Genomic DNA, 22,127 nt, shown 5'->3' with positions numbered 1-22,127 from the left:
GATAACTTTTCCATCACTTAGTTGGCTTGGTCCCATGTCGGGGATACCGATCTGATCCGTGTCTTTCATGGATGGGGTCATGGATTCAAGGCATAATACGACATGCATACATCTGCAAACGGCATAAATACTTTTTGTTTTGCGAGAGATAAAAAAGTTTGCTTCCTTTTAAGAAAGATAGGATGGGAAAGGTCAGCTACCTTCCTTCCTCAATTCGACATGATAAAAGTATATGCATCGTACGTAGAATAGATTAAACATGTGGCCGAGACGACCAAGCCATAGCTATTTTAATCATTGTCTCCTTGGATGGGAACGAACTACTGTGCTCCTACGTACCTAGGATACGTCTTCTTTCATAGTACTAGTAACCTAATTACGAGAGTTACAATTACAGCGAGCGTATTACAATTAAACCAAAGAGTCTTAAGATACTACTATCACAAATGAAATAGTGAGAGTTACAAACATTTTAATTAAATGGGTGGACGAGAAACAACTGATTGTCTGTGGAGGCATGCATACGCAGATGAATGATCAAAGCCAGCGAGGACTAATGGGGATTTGAATGGTGGCCTTTCTTGTTGGAAGTAATTATAAGAGATTGAAATTGTAGCTTTTACTTCGAGAGGAGATTATTAACTTAGCTCAGCGATAGCGTCAGTTTTTTTGACTTGACACACACATTGTCGCTCGTGGCTACTTCGTACCGCGCGTTACCCCCATTGGCTGCTGGAAATCCATACTCAAACAAAACTAATTGAAGCAACTGAGCTACTTAAAAACTAATTCGTGTATCTTTCATTCGAAAAATACAGAAAAAGCTTCCTTAGTTGTTAATTTGTATAAAGGATACTCCCAAAAAAAAAAACAGCATCTGTGTTGCATAATTTCCTTAATATATATATATATCAACTTGCAATTTTGATCAATATCATTATATAAAAGGAACATAATGAGCAAAATGTATACCGAACAAAATTGAACAAGTGTTTTATTAATGAATGCGGATCTGAGAGATGCACGCAACCAAACCTTAAAGCACACTTTTCTCCCTTGATTTGATGCTTTTAGTAACCAAACCTTAAACTAATTAAGGTAAAAAAATAATAATAATAATTTGTGGAGTTTTGAATCGGGTTATTATCACTTTACCCCCTTCAACTATATTACTACTATCAGTTAACGTTATCTTTTAGTCACTTCACTTCCATAAGTAATTCAACTCAACACGTTAAGAAATTTTAGACAAAAATGCCCTTTTATTCTATAACATTACTACGTTGTTATTATTACTTTATTCCTTTAAATTATAGCGATATAATCGCTTTAATTCCTAACATTATTTTCTAGGCAATTAATCTAACTAGTATGGTAAAAAATTTTAAATATATTTACCCTTATATATCTAATTAAAAATAAAAAAGTTGGAATGATTATTCTTTTTTTTTCACTTTAAGAGATCCAAAAATATAAAAATAAAAAGATTTTCTCAAATTTCTTTTTTCACACTTATTAATACTAGGAAAAGAAAAAAGAGATAGGAAAAGAGGAGACAGAAAATTAGATTTTGCAAAAAAAAAATAAAGAAAAGTCTAATATTATTGTATTAATTTAAGGTTGTTGGGATTAGAATTGAAATCTGGTGGTAAATAGTAAAGTAAAATAATTAAAGTATTTAATTCTTTCTTATTTGTATTTTTTAAAAAAAGAATTGAGCGCTCTCTCTCCCTTTCTCTCTCTCTCTCTTCCCCTCTCCCGATCTTTCTATTTTTTTAATATTAATAAGATTGCCAAGAAGAAAGATATTAATACTTTGACTCTTTTTCTTGATACTAAAAAGGAGAAGAGCTACTCTAAATTTTTTATTATTTTTATTATACAAAGAGGAGTGTACTTTCTTCTAAAGTTTTTTAACTTACTAAATTGGTTTAATGGTAGGAGAAATTGCCTAAAAAATAACTATATGGGGTAAATTGATAATGAGGCTATAGTTTATCGGGGTAAAGTGATAATAACTTTAAAGGCTAAACTTGTCTTTTTATTTTAATTAACAAACTCCGTTAAATTTGACCGTTAGTTTTGGGGGTAAAGTGACTAAAAAATAATGTTAAGGAGGAAATTAATAGTGACAACCAACGTTAAGGGAATAAAGTGATAATAACCCTTTTGAATCTGCTGATATTTTGCCCGGACCCCCGCGGAACATTTGTATAATGTGTAAAAGTTGAAGAGTAGTAGTAATAAGGTGATCGGATGGTGGGGAAGATAATGTCGTTAAAAAACAAAGGTTGGCAGAGACACATGCATATGTTTATAATTGATATAAACAGTTTGGTGGGGTGGGGTTATTATTTATCATCAAGCTTTGTGGAAAACGCAAACCTAGAGAGAATTGGCAAAGTCTTTTTTTAAATAGCTTTGAGAGTAGAAATTCGCGGCCTATACATTATTAGAAAGACGTGATCCATTTTCTAGTATTGTTGTTTCACAGCAACAATTCAGGGCTGAGTGGTTTTTTTTTTTTTTTTGTAGTGTTGAGTGGTTAGCGTGAGTGTGTTTGTTACTCATGGTCAGGGCGATGGATTACAGTATCCTGCTTGTTTCTTGAGAGAATTATTCTGCCGTTGAAAATGAGAATGAAAATTGCAGGCATTAAGCTGAGGGGAATCATTCATCATATTCCTATGCTGTCCACTGCTTCTTTTCGAGTGAATGGGAATTGGAAGTTATGGGCACGTAATTATAATAATTGGAGTATTTGATTTCATGGTGAGTGGGGGCATTTTCAACATTATCTAATCCAACGGACGTCACTTCAACCAAACCAAATTCTTCACTTCTCTGTTCTAATCGAATCAATCATTTCGCTCGCTCCAAGCAAATTGCCTCGTCGTCTACCGGCACAGTTGTTTAGGCCATGTACGTGTGCAAAAACATAGTAAGTACTTAATTTTATCCTACGAGCCTAGCTACACCATCCTATATAACCCTACTCTCTATGTCTTAACGTTAATTCTATTCTACCCGCCATTATTATCAAGAGACTAAAACTTATTAGTTTGACATTAGAAGATTGGAGAATATTTATTGCAGGCGAACAGTGAAGAGCCCTTGATATGATTCTTGCTGCTACTAGGTTACATAGAGTATATATATATATAGTAGATGAACCTCCGGGACGAGCTATGCCTGTTTGAAGCTGGATTTACCGACAAGGGTCCCCAGAAAGCTAGATCGGAATGAAAAAAGGCAATAATGTGCTGTTTCTTCATTATTTAAATATAAAAGTCATCATGTTTGTGAAACAAAAAACAGTAACTGAAAAACGTGTTTGAAAATTTTAAAAATATGTTTCTGAATACAAGCACCAACATTGGGCTTGTAAACTACCGCTGGAGACAGCTGCATCATTTCCAGCTGCGTGCTATTTGTGCTCAAAGTTTGCTTTGTCAAAGTCCGATTCAAGCGGTTATTGAGTAACCTTGGACAGGCAAGACCATGACCCTTGACTCGGATCACATGACAAGATTATAAATCTATGGTTCTATCAGAAGACTGGCAAGATTATAAATCTATGGTTCTCTCCTGCGAAAGTATAGAAAGAAAGCTTCCTGCTCAGCCCATCAAAGTTTATGGAGTACAATCAATGGGATGACTCGAAAATAGATTAGTAAAAGAATTTATTTAAAAGAATTAACCAACGAAAGGTCATCTTCACCTGAGATTTTGAATGAGAAATGTTGAGCCTTGGATAACATCTTATCACTTGCTAGCATACTTTCTCCAAACAAATAGATACCAAGATTTGAAAAGCAGTCGCATTTCATCTGAAATCACTCTAAGTGGCACAAAGAAGATAATGCAGAAGGACAGCAAACCAAACTTCTAACTGCAGAATTCATGATCATGAATTGGTACTCGAGATATGCTCAAGACAAGAGGTGGATAGCATTTACAGATATCTCTCTCATTGGTCGAGCATAATGCCATGAACTTCAAAATACAATAGGATACAAGTTAATGACTACAAAATTGCTAAAACAAATAAAGAATTTAATACTAGAAAAAAAAAATCTCCTCCTTCCTAAATGTTTGTTTCTGTCGTGCCCTTCCCACAAGTAATGTCTTCTTTTCTGTACAAAAAGTACTTTAATCATAAAGGATTACTAGTTTCCGAGAATTATAAGCACCGAATCCGTAATTGGACCTGCTATCTGCATATTGCTATATCTTTCAGCTTTAAATTCACCACAATGTAAACCTATCATGCTTGCTACTTTCCCTTTAGGATTATACACATTACAGTAGTGTTTCCAAGATTATGCCCTGTGCAATCGAGACCTTCAATATCAGTACAATAGCAGCCATTGTGACAATAGATTATATGAAATGTCCTCTAGTCCTGTAACAACAATGAATTTGTTAATGGCTCAGAACAAGAAGGCTGACAATAGGAAATAAAACACTAGATCAAATAACCATAGCCAAATCAGCAACAATACGTTGTTGACTAAGACTGTGAAATTTCCCAATGTATTAACATGCCACTTACAGTTTACATCTTGATCTACGTTATTGGCTAGCTTGTTGGGCTACTTCCGAAGTTAAAATATGAACATAAAACTCAAAAAATGATGGTATGGAGATATTCTTTAGCTCACCTCATGGATGATCCTAGGTTGCAAAAAATTTCAAACTTTTTAAGTGATGAGCACGAAGTTGGGAGCTGTATGCCAAATGGATTTCGGCTCCTGTGGTTTTGTTGTACCAGTTATCCCCCTCAGATGTTATATAGACTCTGTCTGAAACTCAGGTGGATCTATAAGAACAACCAGGAAAACCAAAAAGAGTAAAGGCCTTTTGTCCATCATACCAGCCACAATCTACCAGAATTATCCAGTTTAATCCTACTAAACTTCAGCATGACTTGTAAATTGTCAAAACTGATTCAGCACTGTGCTTATGTTTCAGAAAGTAGCATCAGAATGGGCAAATAACCCATCATATTCAGACGATTTTTGCCCAGTGATATTCTGCAAGCTGGTTGGGGACCAATTTATCTTAATTATTTCATTCATTTATCAACAGATGTTGCGCCAAAGCAATATTTTCAAGACCGAGTTTCACAGCAGCAGATAGCCCTGTGTTACTCATTTAAAAAGCAAGTATCTACATCAGGGAGATTCAATGATGAGGTACTAATTAAGTTATTTGGATTAACTGGGGAATTTGACATATTTCACCATACTTTAGCCTATCTCATTATCAAAAATCCATCTGGCAGCAATTATGATAAGCATATAACCAATCTCGCAGGCTTAATTTTCTTCTTCTGACAGAATAGAACCCATGGATATACCAAGAATCAACATTTACCCAAAGCCTCGCCTACGGCTTAATTGAGGATAACCTCAATCCTGAATGTGGATTACATTGCAAGCGGTGCACCAAGAACAGACCTCAATGTTATTAAGTTCCTAGTCTCTTTCTCCAGCAAAGAATGTAAGTGATCAGGCAAACTTATAATTCCAAACAATCGAGAGAGTAATTTCCAAATGCAATCACAAGGTATAAAAGCGAGACAAAAAAGAAAGGCGCGCACCCCCGGGGGGGGGGGGTGGGGGTGTGTAAGGTTGGAGGGGAGAAAAGAGAAAATGGTACGTACTAAAAGGAACGCAGAAAATTCAAACAGGGCACTAGCAGATGTCATATCAAAGAATGAGCGACATGGTGAGGCAACCGGATAAAAGAAATCCATGGTCATGTTAACTGGAGCATAGTTATAGTAGTAGCAGTAATTTTGAGGTACAATGAGACTAGCTAGGTACAAATGGGACAGAGAACCAAGCCATTCTCATTACAATGAGAGCACCTGACCACCACAGTCCGCTCCAGGGAATTGTGGGATTGATCCATCTCATCCTCCATTGGAGACACCATCTTACAACTGCCGTTACACTGAAAGCAAGGCAAGAACCTGGCACCCCCACAGCCATCGCAAACATTATTATGCCCGAGTCTCAATTTGGGCAACCCCGCAAGCAAACCCCCCAAAGCCCCATCTTCAGCTATTCTCATGACCTCCTCCACCCCGCCAATGTATCTCCCTTTTATGAATACCCTGGGAGGTATCATCAAACTAGAGTTACCACTGTGACAGGGTCTAGGCTTGATCATCAGCATTAGTTCTCTGAGCTCATCCCTAAACCCTCTATCCATGGAAACGTCTCTTTCGCAAATCAGAACTCCATACCCCTGAATAGCAGACCTCACGGCATTGCAAGCTTCGAAGGTCTTGCGGATGCCCCTCAGCGTGGTGGTGTATATCACCACTTTAGATTCCCCATTAGGAGGGCAGAGCTTTTCAAATTCATCCAGGGAAAGGGATGAGGAGGAGCAACTCCTTGCGGGAGCTAAAACGGCGTCGCGGGGGTCGTGTGAGGTGGGGATTTGGTTGGATTGAGTGAAGCAGGAGGGTAGATTCGGGTTCGAGTTTTCTTTGGTGGTGGAGGTGGAAATGGAAGGAGTAGGGGAGAATCGGAAGCTAGGGTGGTGAGGAGGTGGAGTGGAGTCGAGGCCAGCCATGAGCTCCCAAGAGTTGATGATGTCGTCGTCGGGTTTGAGGGGTGGCCTGAGATCGGAGGACAGTGAGGTGAGACTGAGAGTGAAGCCAGGAGGCGGGGTGGGGGGAACAATGGTGCCGGCGGGAGAGGCGAGGTCGGAGGAAGGTGGTGGCGGGGGGTCAAGAGTCAAGAGACCGTAAGTGGTGGAGGTGAGCTTGACAATGTGGTGGGCAAAGGCGGAGGAGGAGCCGCCGATTTGGGAGAAGTCAGGGTCGTCATGGGTCAGGAGGGTGGAGGAAATGCAGCCCATTTTTTTTTTTTTTTTTTTTTATAATTTTGAATTCTCAAGGAAGACGAGAAGAAAGGACAGAAAAGAGTGGGAAAGGCAGCGACGGGAGTGAACTCAAACCGAAGCGGTTAAAAATGAAAAAGGGTAAGGCAGCAGCGTAATGGCACTCGGCTAGTAAACGCCAGTACTGACTTGGACCACAAGAAGAAAGTTTTTTTTTTTTTTTTTTTGATTGACGGGTATCATAATCTCTCGGGCAGACTAATTTTCTAAGATTGTATGAAATCTTGTTTCAAAAATATACAATAAAATAATATACAAAAATCGATTATGAAATCTGCTAATAACTATTAAGCTATAAAATCAATCGGACTACCCGCAAGGGCTAAGAAAGTTGTAGTTGTTGTTGGTTCTTTAATTTCAAACTTCAGGTCCGAATGAGACTTTTAAGTTCAAAACGTAATAAAAAATGAGATTTCGTTTTCTGGCTCAAAGATTAATGCAAAGTCCCCTTTTTTTTTACTATTTTTTTTGGGAGTTCCATCATTCATCATTATTGATGAATCTTAAATGAAAAGGAAAGTCTCCATTTTGAGTTAATAGTAGTATTAATTACTATTATGTTCTTGTTAATTGAAGGCCGGGATTGTTTGGATTGCTTCATATTTTTCCAATTTTATTTGCTTACATCATCTTTACAATTTCCAATACACTTTTTTATCTTTCCGATATCTTTTTATCTCACATACATCACATCATAAAAAGTGCTACAGTAAAAATATCTCAAATAATTCCAAATAACTTACAATCCAAACAGACTGTTACAGTCTTCTTCGCGCCACATCAACTAATATTTGTTTTGTGTTGTCACCGCAAAAATATGTGCTCCTACTTGTGAAGAAGAGGCCAAGTTTCACATCCTGCAATGAAAATGAGCGGGGAGGGGATCATGACACCTTCCTTTCTTCGCACTAGTATATATTTTGTGAAAATTAGTAAAAAGTTCATCAAGGGTAGAGTGCTAGTATGTGTTTTTTTTTCCGGGAACCATAGGTGATTGTATTAATATAAAGTTTATTGCATTTGAGCAATGGTTCAAAAAACTATATAACGTATATCTCGACAGTTAAAGAGTAGCGAAAGTTCTCGACTCATCTCTAAAAATATCTAAAGCATATAGGTTAAAACTATTACAATAATTCATATTATCGATTTTTTTTACGCAAAAGGATCACAATTGAAACAAGTTAGCTAAAAGCCTTGATGTCTGAATGCATGTATGTCTGCCCCTGTGCCACCTAATAAGAAATTGTAATGATCAACAATCCTTTTAAACTTTAGATGGAACGTTTAAGCCAATAACCTTTGCGTTTTAGACCAAATTTAAAGCACTCTACTTGTTTGTTACTCCAAATTGGTCGAGACAAATAAGGAGGTGGAGAATGGAGATAACCTCCCAAGATGCTATTGTTTTTTTTTTCCTTCTTAATTCTTTTTAAAGCAAAGAGAGGAGAGATGGATTTAAAATTTAAGTAAGAGAAAAAGGAAATTTTGAATTTTATTTTATTTTTATCCCGGTAACATTGGAAATAAACGGGGTGATGCAATAGGCATAACATTTGAAGCAAACAAAGGCTTTAGTTACTCTCCTTCCGTGAGAAAAATTTGAATTCAGAACTTATAATTTTAATTCTTAAAATTTTAATCTTAATTTCTACATTTTCACCTACTATTAGTTATTTCTAAGGCTTTGTTTGGTTTGGTTTGTGATTTTTCACACACTATTTTGATCCCCTTTTTTCTCTTACAAATACTATTAAAATCAATTAAATACAAATTATTTCATCAGTAAATCAAACAAAACCGAAAAGTATATTTGGATATTGGGTATTTTTCTCCCACAAATACACAAATATGAGAAGCACTCTGGCTAGGAAACCCTGTCGGTAATTACTTACAAGAAATTCACCCCAAAAATTTTTTTTTTTTTTAAAAAGGAAAGACTTGAAAGCAATTTAACCACAAAAACAAAACACAGATTGGAGAACACAAGCCAGCCCGCGGCCCGCCCCGATAATCAAATCAAATCCAAATTTGAAAGCCCCCATCGTCAGTAAGCGAAACAACAGAGCAGCAATGGCTCCACATGATCTCCGGCGCCCATTCAAACGCCCGGCGATCTCCGACCAACAAAGACGGCGAGACCTCTCTCTGTTGCGGCAGAAACAGAACCGCCTCGACGCTCAGCGTAGAGCCCGTTGTTTAGCCTCCTCCGTCCTTTCCTTTCAGAGCGAGCCCAAATCCCCTTCCCAAGAGCAATCCCATTTCGAACTCGAGCTCGAACTCGAAATCGAGCCCGACGCAGAAGAACACCAGGGCCCCGCTACAACCTATGATGTCCGACAGGCATCCAAACTTAGAGGAACTGAAGCTCGTCGCTGGTTCGCCAAGCAGCTCATGCTCCCTGAATGGATGATTGATGTCCCTCCTAACCTAAATACTGATTGGTTAGTTCTTTTTAGTGGTACTTACTAACAAGACGCTTTTTTAACGTCCCGATTACTGAATAAAAATGTGAATTCCAATTTGATCGTACGTGTATTCGTTCAAACTATATATTTGTTCTTAACTTTTAAATCATGCTTTTGTTGCCCTTCCTAGTTATTGATTGAGCTAATATTAGTAAATTCTAACCTTTTTTTCCTTAAAATTTTATTTATTTGATTTAATTGAATCTTTGGAGGTATGTATTCGCAGAATCCCATTACTGAATGAAATGATCAATCTTTTTGATGCTTCTCAAAATCCCAGTTTGATTACAGTTCTTGCATGATGAATTGAATTAGTCGCTTTTGTTGATTGCGTCACATATTAATTTGAGCTAATATTAGCTACTTCTTACGTACAAAAATGGTTTTTTTTTTCTTTTTTAAAAGGTATGTATTTGCGAGACCAGCAGGGAAACGATGTTTTGTAGTTTCGTCTAATGGGACAACAGTTAGTAGGTTACGCAATGGCATCCTTTTGCATCGCTTTCCGTCTGCACTACCCAACGGTGCCAGGATCAATAATGTCTCTAGGTCCGGTCAATCATACTGTATACTTGACTGTATATTTCATGAGGTACATTCTCCGTGTGAACGTTACTCCTCAAGATTTCTTTTTCCCTTTTTCTTTCCCTGCATGTATTTACTGTCTGGGATTTTGTGTGTGCTCTAAGGGTATTTGATATTCCGTATTAACAGTGATGTAATGGGGTGAATTATTTTCATGTGATTTTGCAGCCAGACCAAACATACTATGTTATTGACATGGTTTGTTGGGCAGGATTCTCACTGTATGAGTGCACTGCTGAATTTAGATTTTTCTGGTTAAACAGCAAGCTTGTTGAGGTAGGGGCTTGTGATACTCCCTCGACTTTCCACAAATACAGATTTGCTACTGTTCCCGTCTACAACTGTGATCAGGAAGGTCTGCAAACTGCTTACATTGGACCAGTGCCTTACGTCAAAGATGGACTACTATTTTACAACAAGTCAGCTATTCTACATCTTGTTTCCTTTTCCGTGTCTGTGTATTTCTTGTTTCTGATTCTTAGTTTTTTAAGGTGTTGGATTCATGTTTAGCTCTACTGGTCAGATCATGAAGCTGATACTTGATAGACTAGGCTATTGCTCTGGAAAGCCAATTACTTTCTTTTTTTTTTGGATTGATAGCAACCAGATGAACTTCTGTTGCTTCAAACCTCATTCTGATTGGTGTTTACTGGGGATGTTTCAATTATCTGTTTGAACCATCTGTAGTTTTCATTAGCACAAATGTGTTTCATTATCTGGAATCTTGTGTGCTTTTCTTCGGATTGCTATGGACTTCCCTCTTGTACTTTTCTGTCGGAAGTATGCAGCTCGTCTTTTGCTTAAGCATTTTTCAGTTAATTTTTCACCAAGATGCATTGTTCCGTTTGTTGCTTGTTTGGTCCTTTGTAGGCATGCCCATTATCAGACAGGAAATACACCATTAGCTTTGGTCTGGAAGGATGAAAATTGTAGTGAGTACGTTATTGATACGGATAGTAAGGGACAAGTTCCGAACCAGCAACAGGTGAAACTTGATATTCTTCTTTTCACCAGGCTTTTTATAATATGACTTGTCATTTGACAAACAAGAATCCTTATGCTTTGCCCATTCAGTCATGATCATTTCCGGCCAATCTTCTTATTGGCATACATTGTATCATAAACCACCTAGAAAATTATTTGTGTACCTTCTATATCAGAGTGTCGCTTAATCAGCAACCTGGGTTCTGGAATTTGATGGGATATGTTGTTGGCGCATGAGGTGTATGATTGAAATTGCTTAATTGCTTGCTTACATTTGGTTTTGCATTAGTATCTTGTCGCAGCCCTAAGTAGTTTTGACACACCCATTGTTTCGCCATGCATCTAAATTTTCCTACCACCCATTTGGTTGGTGCTCCAGAAGCCCTCAATTATAATGGGCTTTGGTCATCCCTTTTCACGTGTTTGGTAGTTGTGGTGCAATGGGAATCTATTGAATTTTCTTATTATTTTTTAATATGTAAAATTAATTTCTGTGTTTTTCTTCACCAAATTTTGTTAGTTGTGGTGCAATGGGAATCTATTGAATTTTCTTATTATTTTTTAATATGTAAAATTAATTTCTGTGTTTTTCTTCACCAAATTTTGTTCTTTCTTCTTAACGAAATTCTACAGCTGCACAGCCTCCAGTCAGCCATTGCTAACAACAACAACAGCCACCAACATCAATAATCTATTCTTGCCAAACTTGGAATATTTCCCATCTTCAAATCATCCCTACCAATTTCAGTGAAAGCAAACTATTTGTCAAAATTTTCATAAGCTGGAAAAACCACCACCATCATCACCAACTACTACCCATAATTTGATCCACCATGAATAGCAAGATTGCTCTTTCTACTGTCAATTAAATGTTTTAAAATCAATTACCTCCATCACCATTAGAAAAACATGCCTTAACTATATCTCCTTAGCTTGGCTTGCATTGTTTCCCGTTGAAGAGAGGATTAGGAAAGAGGGTGGGCTAAGAGGTAAAAACAATGGGAATTGGGTAATCAATGATGAGGCAGAGAAGCATGGGTAGAGAAAATCGAACGAATATTACACAGGAGATAGGGATAGAAAGAGGGACAGGTGAGTGAGTAGGGATGAAGATAAGAGAGAGGAAGAGAGGGAAAGGGAGTGCATCTTTTTGTTGCTTTTTTTTTGGGATAATGGATAATCAGCATCAAAAGTGCCCAATTTGCTCAGGAATGATGATTGAAGAGTTTGTCTTTCATTACCATAGTAGAGTACCAAACACCACCATCAGTGAATATCATTAATAGTTATTCCCATTGACTACCCTCAGAATCCATGAACCAAACGGCTGGTTAGTGTTTCAAAAAATTGATAATGTTGGGACTTCATAACCTTGTCATTCTGGGTTTACCTTTTCATCATTTAGTTCTACTTTTCTATCAGTTTGGACACAAACTGCTTTGGTGCATAATTTTTCTTTGGTGATTTCTACCAGTTGGTCTTGGAGTTACAGGATGATGGGAGGCTTGCCACATCTGATGATCCTTCTGTTATATTTGGCTGGTTGAATGAGGATTTCATCCAAAAGGTTTGGATATATCTGTGCAGCTTAATTTCTAGAGTATAAAATGTGAAGAATTAAGTTTCATTAGAGTGTTTTAAATATCAAAGAAGTTTCTGTGTTTGTTGAAAGAAAATAAAGCTTCCATAATGATCTGGATCCCCTTCTGAAATTCTTATCTAGAAGTTGCAGATGGCAACATATTGAGCTTTACCGAGCCATATAGGTTTTGTACTGCTTAAAGTTAGGGAAGAACGCAATTTCTGCACTGATTTAATGCTATTCTTGGTGCAAGCTCTAGAATTCAGTCCTAAGTCCACTTGAACTTTTACCATATACTGCAATATACTACAATTTGTTACTCCAAATTTTTTTTAAAAGTATTTTTGTTGTTGAGGTGCTGATAATTCTTTTGATCTTCAGACTGGACTGCATGCTGGAAATCTTTTACGCTTTGCTGTTAATGATGGCGGGTTAAGTTTTGTAGATGGAAAGTTAGAGAAGGCAGATTTGCAATACCTTGGCCAATCCAATCGTGCGCGTGCATTTGCGGATAGTTACTCCAAGGTGGGTCACAATATTTAGATTTTTTTTTTTTTTTATCTTGCTTTGGCCTCTCTTTGACTGATTTTCAATTTTTGATGTTCCTCTCTGCAAGAAGATACCTTGTGTTTGTCACTTAAGCATTTGGTTGTGGAAGGCACATTGATAACAAACATTGGTTTTCATGTTGCAGGTAATGTTCCAGTACATTGTCCGGCACTCTCCCTTGAAAATTGAACATCTTTTTGCATCAATTGGCCCTTTAGGTGATGGTGATATTGCCAGCCATGATGTGGAAATGGCGGCCTAAACACGTTATATGCAGAAGAAACCCTATGATGCCTCGCTAGGAGAATTTAATAGTTTGTGGCTAGGAGAACTTATTTGTTTTTGAAATTAATAGTTGTCACTAGGAGATCATTGCTTGCCTCGCGATGATTGTTTAAAATACCGGTGCTAGTGTGTTCCAACGATGGTTGTACCACAAGCTGCTCCCATAATAACTTGTTTGCTATATTCTGTTTAGATTCCTTGTGGCTTCTTGGTTATCATGAGTTCTGCTAGAATACAAGCGTGCTATAAGGAAAAAGAGAATGTAATTGGATTATTCTGTAAAACATTTGGCAGCAACATGCCTTAAAAGAGGCTTATTTTGTAAATCAATCTACAAAATGACCCCTTCCGTAAACCTGTTTTATTCAATATGCCGAAGTGGTTGCGTCACAACCATCATGAACACACGCCAAGACATCCGTGTAGTCCCTTGATATCGTAAAGGAATCATAAACCTTTCCATCTCTGCTCTTCTTGTACTCGAAGAGAAGAGAGGAGTGGTTAGATGAGGTGAGCTTGATGAATCCCCAGTCGTAATCCTTATAGAGGCTCCAACTGGTGTTAACTGTGGTAAACTCAGACAAATGTGCTCCTCCGCCTCCAACCACCACATGGATCGTGCCATTCACAACTCCAGAGTAGTGCGACCTCCCGGATTTCACGCACTGATTCTGCATCATCAGGAAACTCCACGGTAACAGGAGATCAAGGATTGGTGATTCAATTAACTATGACAAGTCACCTCAAACTGAAAAAGTTGGGTACAGATGTACAAATTAAGAGACCTATAGTTTCCAATTTTACGCATGCTTACTGTGATTACAGGCAATTCATCTAATGTTCTGGTCTTATTTTGAAAGCAGTAGCTCACGTGCTGATTGCTTTACATGAATTAAACCTATAAACAGCTCCATACAACATAGTACAGGCTTGTAGTCGCACTATGACTTATTTTTAATGTTATACATTAAGGAGATTAGCTATGTTCTTTTTTCTTTCAACAGAACAATCAGGAGTCCAAACAAACCCATTGAAGTTGATGAATGAAGACAATTAGTCCTCAGCATGTATCTAGAAATCATTTCCGCACTTTCGTTTAGGGGCCTCCGAGAGAAAATTGTTGTTGCAATTCTAATTTTTTCAAGTTCGGAGCAAAACTTTACCTGGTAAACTGGGCAGGTCCTTTCATAGTTATGAACATGGCCATAGAAGGCAATATCCACCTTATACTTCTGCCAGAGCTTCTGCAAGCTTTCCCGTCCCATGGGTTCTTCAAATGAGCCTTCGATGCCATAATATTTGTCTGAAGAATAACCAAGGACCCGATGAGCAGCAAATATTAGCCAAGGTTGCTTTTGCCTGTCCACTGATGCCAGGCATTTCTCAATGAACCTATACTGTTCAGATCCCTCCCTCCAGTCATGCTCACTATCTGCTATGCAAAAGTGAAACATGCCAAAATCTGTTGAATACCTGTACATGCATGCAAATGTCACTTCACAGTCTTCAACAAATGACCAAACAGAAAACCTACTTCACTGAGACCACAAAACATTGCAAAGCATAGCTACTAATGGTAGGATCCAATCATTTTTTGTAGAAGAAGTTCAACTAAAGACTGCCTTTTTTTGGCTTAAAATCTTCTATTGTAAAGCCATTGTACACGTCTGCAAAACCACGGGAAATAGAACATACTTTATTGTCAAATCAAACATGGTCTGACTACTTTCCAAAATAGATTAAAACTCGTAATCATAATTCCAAAACTTCAAATGGTTAGATTATCATTTAGATTGTTTGCAATCCACTTTAGAAGAACTACAGTATTGGGAAAAGTTCATCTACAACAATACTTAATAGTTCAATTGAAACTTTGACCAGATGTCATGAGTTGGTCTGGCTCTTTGCGATGAATTTTACTAACTTTCAATCATCCAAGTTGTTACACCACAGATATCTTCCAAACAAAACATACAATGGATACGACCATTTTTCAAATCCTTGTGCTACAGGTTGCATTAAATTTCTGCTATGATATCTAGTACGGAAAAACAGTTGAAGCTTACCAAAACTTTTCTCTATTTTCGGCAGGGACAAAGAACATGTTCTGAGCAAGCACACCGCATTCTCCTCCAGAGTCCATGCCATTATAAAAGGATCCTGTACCTGGCCAATCACGCTCATGATTGCCACTGTTACAAGAAACTAAATATGTATTAACAGGTTTCTGACAAATTTATAGATAGAAATAAACTGACAAGAATTGTACTGTAAAAGGATCAAACCTCGCGATCATATAGGGCACTCTAGATCCTATGGGTTCAATCTGTGAGGTAAATTGGTCCCACTGTGATATATAGCCATTCGCATATGAAATATCTCCAATATGGAAAACTATATCAATGTTATTGAGATCCTTAATCAGTTGGTCAGTGGTATTAAGTGAGCCTGGCTGATAATTGTTGTACTCATTGGAGCCATCTCTCTCTCCCTGAAAGCCACAGAATTTCTTCTTACTATCTGAATGGATTGTATAGAGAAAACACAATGTGATCATTTTCAATGAAGTGTATCTCATACAATCACTCTGAACTTTTTTGGGATTTTTTAATAGATGTCAACTTTTTTAGCTCGAAGCAGTTAACTAAGTCAACATGTGCACCAAAACAATATCAAATGCATAAAAGAGCAAACTCTAATAGGAGTTGCAACAAAACATTTCAAGTTACAAGTGATGATGCTAGCATCTCTGCATTTTCCAGTTTGCAGGAGTTCATGGAGATCAGGATCATACATATCTGAATAGGTAAGCATCCATATGTGGATGATATTCTTACGAATTGAAATCCAGGGATAATTTACCAAAAGGAATCAATGTGAAAGAAAAAAGGGTTTGGGATAAGGCTTCCTACAATAAACAGGATTGCACAATGGAAACCTTTTACACTTCATACAAATAATTGTTTACTAATGAATCAAGTTCTTCAGGCCTCCATTGATACTAAAAGTTGAAGTAGATGCCCTAATGTTATCCTTAATAATTGATTTTGTAAAAGATCCAATTTATTAATTAATTTCATTCTCTAAATTTATCTTCCCGTTCCATGCCTTTGCACTGGAGGACAGTATATAGCAAGAGATCATATAGCTAAAGCAAGTCTTTTACCTTTCCCATGTCTCCAAATATTATTACGCGCTGTAATGAGTTCTGTCCTGGATAAGGTGATGATCTAAACGAGTATACCTTGCTCCAAACATATGAACCATTGGGTAATAGGTGACCCATTTTGTAGGAATACCTGAAAAATATTTATCACATGTCAATGTTGATATGTACATGTCACTGAACTTAGACCGAAAGAAACAGACTTTGGGGAAAAAACTCACAGAGTGTTTGGCCACAGGTCCTTTAAGAAGCTTGTGTGTATGAAACCAGGATCACGCCAGCCAACTGTCCTAGCAGGTGAACCTACACATCATTTTAGAGTACTTTATAAGCTATGCATTGACTCTCTCAGTTAATCTGGCATTTGATGTTAGGACAAATGGATGCGCATGGTTGAGACAAAATGAAAAACCCAGATAGTTGACATGATTATTAAGTATTATTAACTCCTACTTTGAAATCATCTAGGTTGAAAACTCAGAAGCCAAAGGCCTCCAACATAACAAATCAATCTGGGAATTTTCCAAACCAACAATAAGTTGCATTACAGAGGTTGATAACTTTATGGTGTTATGATAACTCCATTAGTTCTTATATCATCATGAATTACTGTCTCATCTTATGCATCTCACTTTCAATTTCTACAAGTAATGTGCTGATGCTCTGGTCACAAAACCAAGAATAGTTCCCAATCAATTTCCATTAGACCATCTGTCAATCTTGATTCAAGTTTCAAAGAAGGTTTAAGAAAGATCACAATTTTCCACATAAAGAACTGATACCAGCAAGCACATCAAAACTGATTTCATACCACACATGCTATTTTGTTGGAATGTCAGTGTCCCTGCTGGTGACCGCCTTTGGTTCTGACCCTTCAATCCCCACTCAACAAATGGAATGGCTTCATCTATATTATAGCCACTTGTCCAGGTGACTGTCATCTGCACATGTAGAGAAAGGGTGGGGGTGGCTGTAGGAATGGTTAAACTCCAGTTCTTGAAATCCCATTAAGCAAAATGTGACAAAAATCATTATGCATGCCAATTTGGGTATTTTAAATGAGCAGTTTCTTATCAAGCAACATAAATAGTTCTATGTATCACGCCAAAAAGAAAAAGAAAAAACCCCCAATATCTCAAGGAAAGAAAGTAAATTCACTTAAGTTGCACATTCTACGCTACAAGATTGCATAATTAACAGATAAATAAGCTCAACCAGAAATATTTAAACAGAGAACATAAACAAAAAAGAAGCAGTTTTCCAAAACCACTAGTAGCCATGAACTTACTTCATTCCAAGACTTTCCTTGAGCAAGGCGGGGATAGACAGGTGCTTTAGGATTTGCAAAAGTTATGTGGTTTGAAACTGCTAGTAAGCTTGGCTGCATGAAATGAACAATACATTATTTGACAGAAAATTATTAACAGTAACTTAATGTGATCTTCAAAGTGGGAAGTCAGCTTACTGAAGAACAAAAATTTTGAGAAACTGAAAGACAACAATGCAACAAAGAACCAATAAACAAAGACATAAGGGCTTCAAGTCGCAGTTGGACTCTCACGCTGTGTTAAGAAGGTTTGGATTTAAGCTGATTTCTGACACTATTTTTGAAGTCATTTGGAGCAACTTTTGTGCAGTTAAATACCATGGATGTTAAATCATTGCAGGAAACTCTGTTATCAACCAGTTGATTTTATGGATATTATGAGACCTGTCAATAAATAACGTAATACATCTATTAAGAACCTTTAGTACAGATCATTCTGAACACTGATCTCTCCACATCCCTTCCCCTTACCCTGAGATCCTAAGGCCTGTTGGAAATGTTGGAAACGAAGCAAGAGTCTCTGCAGCTAAATATAAAAGTCAAATGAAACTTAAGGGAGACAGAAAATTCACAGACGTTTGACAAACCGCCTGAAAACAATGCGAAGGAGAAATCGGCTCGCTGATTGATCAACTGGAACTTGATTGAAGCTTCACCCGTCTTTATATAAGAGGAACTGGAGAAGTTTGCAAATTGGTACTGCAACAGTGGAAATTCACATCAGGTGATATTGGTCAGAGAAAAATCAAGTAGACAACTACCTCTTGTTCCAATTTAGATTATCATATGGCATCACGAGCAGTCTCACCTTTATGGGGGACGTGCATAGATATGGCGTCGCTTCTTTTGGATTTTCCGAGGAACAAATGGATCCACTGAAAAAAGCAAATATTCCATTTAAAACAGTGACTACCACATAATGACTAACAGCTTAGAAGTTAAAATTAGTAGAAAGCTGGAAATTACTTGAAGTTTGCTGGGGAGAATACTCCGATCCAATCATACCGAGAGGGTGCAGAGTTTTTAAAACGAACAGTTACCCATTCAGAGTCCTCACCCTGCAATAACACTACCCAAAAATGCATCACAGACTTCAAATTGGGACTCTGACATTATTCAAAAGTCTACATTATCTGGTCAATTCTATGTTCCTACCATATCCATACGGGTAGGGGTATGAAAACTCATAGGAACAACCTGCACAAATTCACTTCAAAGAAAACCTATGGCTTTCACAGTAAGAAATGAAATTGGTGAGGATACTGAGAAATTTGCTGTTTTCAGTGTCGCTTTCACATAGCCAGTGGTAAAAGCAACTAGACACTGTCCATATATGGCGATCACCATAACATCAAAAAACAGAGCAAAGCAAACAACTTCGTAATTTATGATACTGCTTTTCTAAAGTAGGGAACTCAGCATTTAATACCATGTGCTCATGGGATTCAACTAATACTACAAACATATTCGAAAGGAGCATTGTGATATTTGATTACCTTCAAGCCAAGAACAATAGGAGAGGCTTTAATCGCTGCAGAGTCAGTAAGAGCAAGAGTGGTTTTTTGAATTGCTATTTTGGATAAAGGCTGAATCCCAATATGAGCGGAAGCAACATTCGAGCCCAATAAAGAACCTAGCAGCATCAGCAAAAACAACATCGCTACGTATCTAGTAGGACTATTCATCTTGATCCTTGGATTGTCCAACCACTTTTATCCAAAAGCTTGGAGCTTTCTGATGTAAATGGGGCTTCTTCGTATTGTTTATTGACGAGGATCGGATCACTGACTTCCAAAGAGTGTCGGTGTGAAAAGGATAGCCAAAAAATCAGAAAGAAAGAATATTAAAACCAAGATAAGTGGAGATTGCAAGAGATATGCGATAGTTTATTCGATAGTTTTAGCAGTTTGACTTTGAATTGGAGCCTTAGTACCGTTTGGTCTGCAGATAGCCCCAACTTGTAGAGGGTCACGTCAGCAACTCATCAGCTGCAGCCTGCAATTCGAGATTTTTTTTGCTACTCAACACGGAGTTGAAGGTTCTCTCTCTACCCTTCTTCTGTTTTAACTCTTCAGTGTCTTTTTTTTTTTTTCTTTTGCTCGTGCATTTTCCTTGGGGACGGTAAAATCTGTAGGAGTTTTTCCAGTAAACAGATAATCAACTCAGCAACAGCAGAAATGTACTTGCATGACCTAAGGGGCGAATCAAAGGTCGTCAAGAACAACAGAAAAAGAGAAAGCCATCATAAATAGCCAAGTGTAATTTAATACCTGGAGTCCAATAAATAAATAAGAACTAGAAAATACCATTAAAATTTTGATTTAAGAGTCTACAATGATGTTTGTAATTAATTAAAAAAAGATTTGGTATTTATTGTTTCTTAATTAATTAATTTTTTTGTTTTATATATTTATTTTACGTATTTGGAGAAAATTAAGATTTTATTGGCCAAAGTGTAGAATTTCAAAATCATCTCTTCAGTTCCCAAAAAGAGAGAGAAAGAAAAGACCAAAAAAAAAAAGAAAAAAAGTAATGAAAAAATGAATTTGCCAATTTATTAGTTTGGTTTGGACTTTTTTACCGTTGACCCTTAGTTTTAATTAAAAAAAACTAAGGCCCTATTTAATAATCCAATTCAACCCTTAACATATTCAAACCGTTGATAACCAAAAATTGAACATTTGAATTAATTAAATGGTACTGAATTTTTTAGGCAAAACTTACTCTCAAAATTAAGTGATAACCTATTCACTAATCACTGAATGCAATATGTACTCAAATATATTAAATTTAATACTTAATAATTCAATAATTTAATGAATTCAAACTTCAGATTTCAAATTTCAGTTTTTAAATTTCAATTTTACTAAGCGCATCCTTACTGTGACACTTAATCCAAACAATAAACGGGTTATACATTAAATAGAGATGTCGAAGCACGAAGTTAACGATCAAAACAAAACCACCTAATACCAGGAAATAACACTACAGGATATAGTAAGATAATGGATGTAGAACAAATTGAATGGCGTGGCTGCAGCCTCTGAGAATGTATCTAAATACGGGTGCAAAGACAATGGCACAACATAAGACAGCATAAAATAAAAGATGGAGCAATGCAAAACAATTGCATTGCATCGAGCTGGAGCTAGCTGCTGCTGCACATGGTACCCCTAATTAGTAGTAATTACTGACTCTGGTCTGGACTGCTGCTGAATTGGGTAATCCAAATGAGCGTCACGTACCAAAGTTGGATCAGTCAGAGAGAATCAAAGCCTCTCTCTCCCTCTCTGTGGCAAAGTTTACCACCCCGATTTACTCAAGAATTGAAAAACTGGATTTCTTTTCCCGTCTCTCTTTTCTTGAATGACGATCAACCAAGTCGGTTGTTTTGTTTTGCTTTATGCCTTGAGGCTGGAGCTGCAATTGTGTGGCCTTCGAGGAACATGACTTATTGCTTGTTCCATTTACTAATTCCTGCTTTCTTCTGCTTCTCCCCTCACCTTAAGCTTAACCAGACTAAGCAGTGGCATTAACTAAGCAAAGTAACAACTAATGAGCGATATTGGCAGTAGTAACACAGTGGAGTTTTCGAAACAGGTAAATGCAACATCAGGCAGGATTATTTTATTTGGGAATATGATGATTGAAAAGTCTTTTCTTTCCGGGATCCCAAGTCCAGTAGTGCATTTGAAGCAGAAACGAGAGGTTACACTCTAAGTATATATACATGTAAACGTACTCGCTCCTCCTATGGATGGAAAATTGCCTCTCAATGGGGAACTCTGCCAAAACGAAAAGGAAACTGGTTGAAGCCCAGGATGAAGGTCAGAGTTTAGCAGCAATTGGGGCGCGCAAGTTCCTTCCAGTTGCCACTGAAAATGCTGCTATTTCACTGTTTCCACGCAAGAGAGGGTTGACGGCGCGCATAGATCGTTACTTGTATCATGGGCTTTGCCCAACGTCTGATACTTTAATTTTTAACAACTGATTATCAGAAAAAAAAAATTTTTTTTTTAATGACTGTATTACGTCTCCAAAGCGGAATGCATTTTCCATACTTATTGTTAAAGTGAATTATTTAAAACACCCGTAAGAATACAAGAGGAAATATAGAACAACTTTGATACTTTCTACTATTAGATATTAAATTTTCTTACAGAATAGTGTATCTTCATTATTGGAAGAATTAATTAGGTAACAAACTATAAATAATAACAACAACAATAATAATAAGTAACAAAAACTATTTCCCATGCATAA

General features: G+C 37.2%; 3 protein-coding genes across 3 annotated transcripts; 1 reads left to right on the top strand and 2 right to left on the bottom strand.

Annotated features, from left to right (window-relative positions):
- Window positions 1–5,747: 5,747 nt before the first annotated feature.
- On the bottom strand, window positions 5,748–6,981 carry LOC113704378 (uncharacterized protein At3g28850-like). The gene has a single exon (XM_027226260.2). It carries the CDS (start codon window positions 6,874–6,876, stop codon window positions 5,824–5,826), a length of 1,053 nt encoding a protein of 350 aa, XP_027082061.1. The 5' UTR covers window positions 6,877–6,981; the 3' UTR covers window positions 5,748–5,823.
- Window positions 6,982–8,879: 1,898 nt separating this feature from the next.
- LOC113703322 (uncharacterized) lies at window positions 8,880–13,563 on the top strand. The gene is made up of 7 exons (XM_027224648.2): window positions 8,880–9,362; window positions 9,792–9,978; window positions 10,140–10,390; window positions 10,842–10,956; window positions 12,430–12,522; window positions 12,919–13,062; window positions 13,232–13,563. The coding sequence occupies exons 1-7, from the start codon at window positions 8,992–8,994 to the stop codon at window positions 13,346–13,348; spliced, it is 1,278 nt and encodes a 425-aa protein (XP_027080449.1). The 5' UTR covers window positions 8,880–8,991; the 3' UTR covers window positions 13,349–13,563.
- Window positions 13,564–13,617: 54 nt separating this feature from the next.
- LOC113703320 (probable inactive purple acid phosphatase 27) lies at window positions 13,618–19,939 on the bottom strand. Its single transcript, XM_027224645.2, has 13 exons — window positions 19,798–19,939; window positions 19,361–19,648; window positions 18,831–18,922; window positions 18,673–18,739; window positions 18,441–18,563; window positions 17,826–17,918; window positions 17,349–17,478; window positions 16,759–16,840; window positions 16,538–16,670; window positions 15,657–15,862; window positions 15,438–15,563; window positions 14,535–14,844; window positions 13,618–14,042 (listed from the first exon to the last, which is right to left on the bottom strand). The coding sequence occupies exons 2-13, from the start codon at window positions 19,547–19,549 to the stop codon at window positions 13,737–13,739; spliced, it is 1,857 nt and encodes a 618-aa protein (XP_027080446.1). The 5' UTR covers window positions 19,550–19,648; window positions 19,798–19,939; the 3' UTR covers window positions 13,618–13,736.
- Between the last annotated feature and the right edge of the window lie 2,188 nt (window positions 19,940–22,127).

The sequence above is a fragment of the Coffea arabica genome, chromosome 8e, assembly GCF_036785885.1.
Source record: "Coffea arabica cultivar ET-39 chromosome 8e, Coffea Arabica ET-39 HiFi, whole genome shotgun sequence".
In the NCBI taxonomy this organism is placed as follows: Eukaryota; Viridiplantae; Streptophyta; class Magnoliopsida; order Gentianales; family Rubiaceae; genus Coffea; species Coffea arabica.
The sequence above is the reverse complement of the archived record's forward strand: the minus strand, read 5'-3'. Positions and strand labels throughout refer to the sequence as shown.

Bases quoted from the DNA above. Each gene is read 5' to 3' on its own strand.
- LOC113704378 (XM_027226260.2), bottom strand. From the start codon at position 6,876: ATGGGCTGCATTTCCTCCACCCTCCTGACCCATGACGACCCTGACTTC.
- LOC113703322 (XM_027224648.2), top strand. From the start codon at position 8,992: ATGGCTCCACATGATCTCCGGCGCCCATTCAAACGCCCGGCGATCTCC. The intron at 10,957-12,429 runs GTGAAACTTGAT...GATTTCTACCAG, and splicing joins AAGTTCCGAACCAGCAACAG to TTGGTCTTGGAGTTACAGGA. The intron at 12,523-12,918 runs GTTTGGATATAT...TTTGATCTTCAG, and splicing joins ATGAGGATTTCATCCAAAAG to ACTGGACTGCATGCTGGAAA.
- LOC113703320 (XM_027224645.2), bottom strand. From the start codon at position 19,549: ATGAATAGTCCTACTAGATACGTAGCGATGTTGTTTTTGCTGATGCTG. The intron at 18,923-19,360 runs GTAATCAAATAT...GTGTTATTGCAG, and splicing joins CTATTGTTCTTGGCTTGAAG to GGTGAGGACTCTGAATGGGT. The intron at 14,845-15,437 runs GTAAGCTTCAAC...ATGCATGTACAG, and splicing joins GAAAATAGAGAAAAGTTTTG to GTATTCAACAGATTTTGGCA.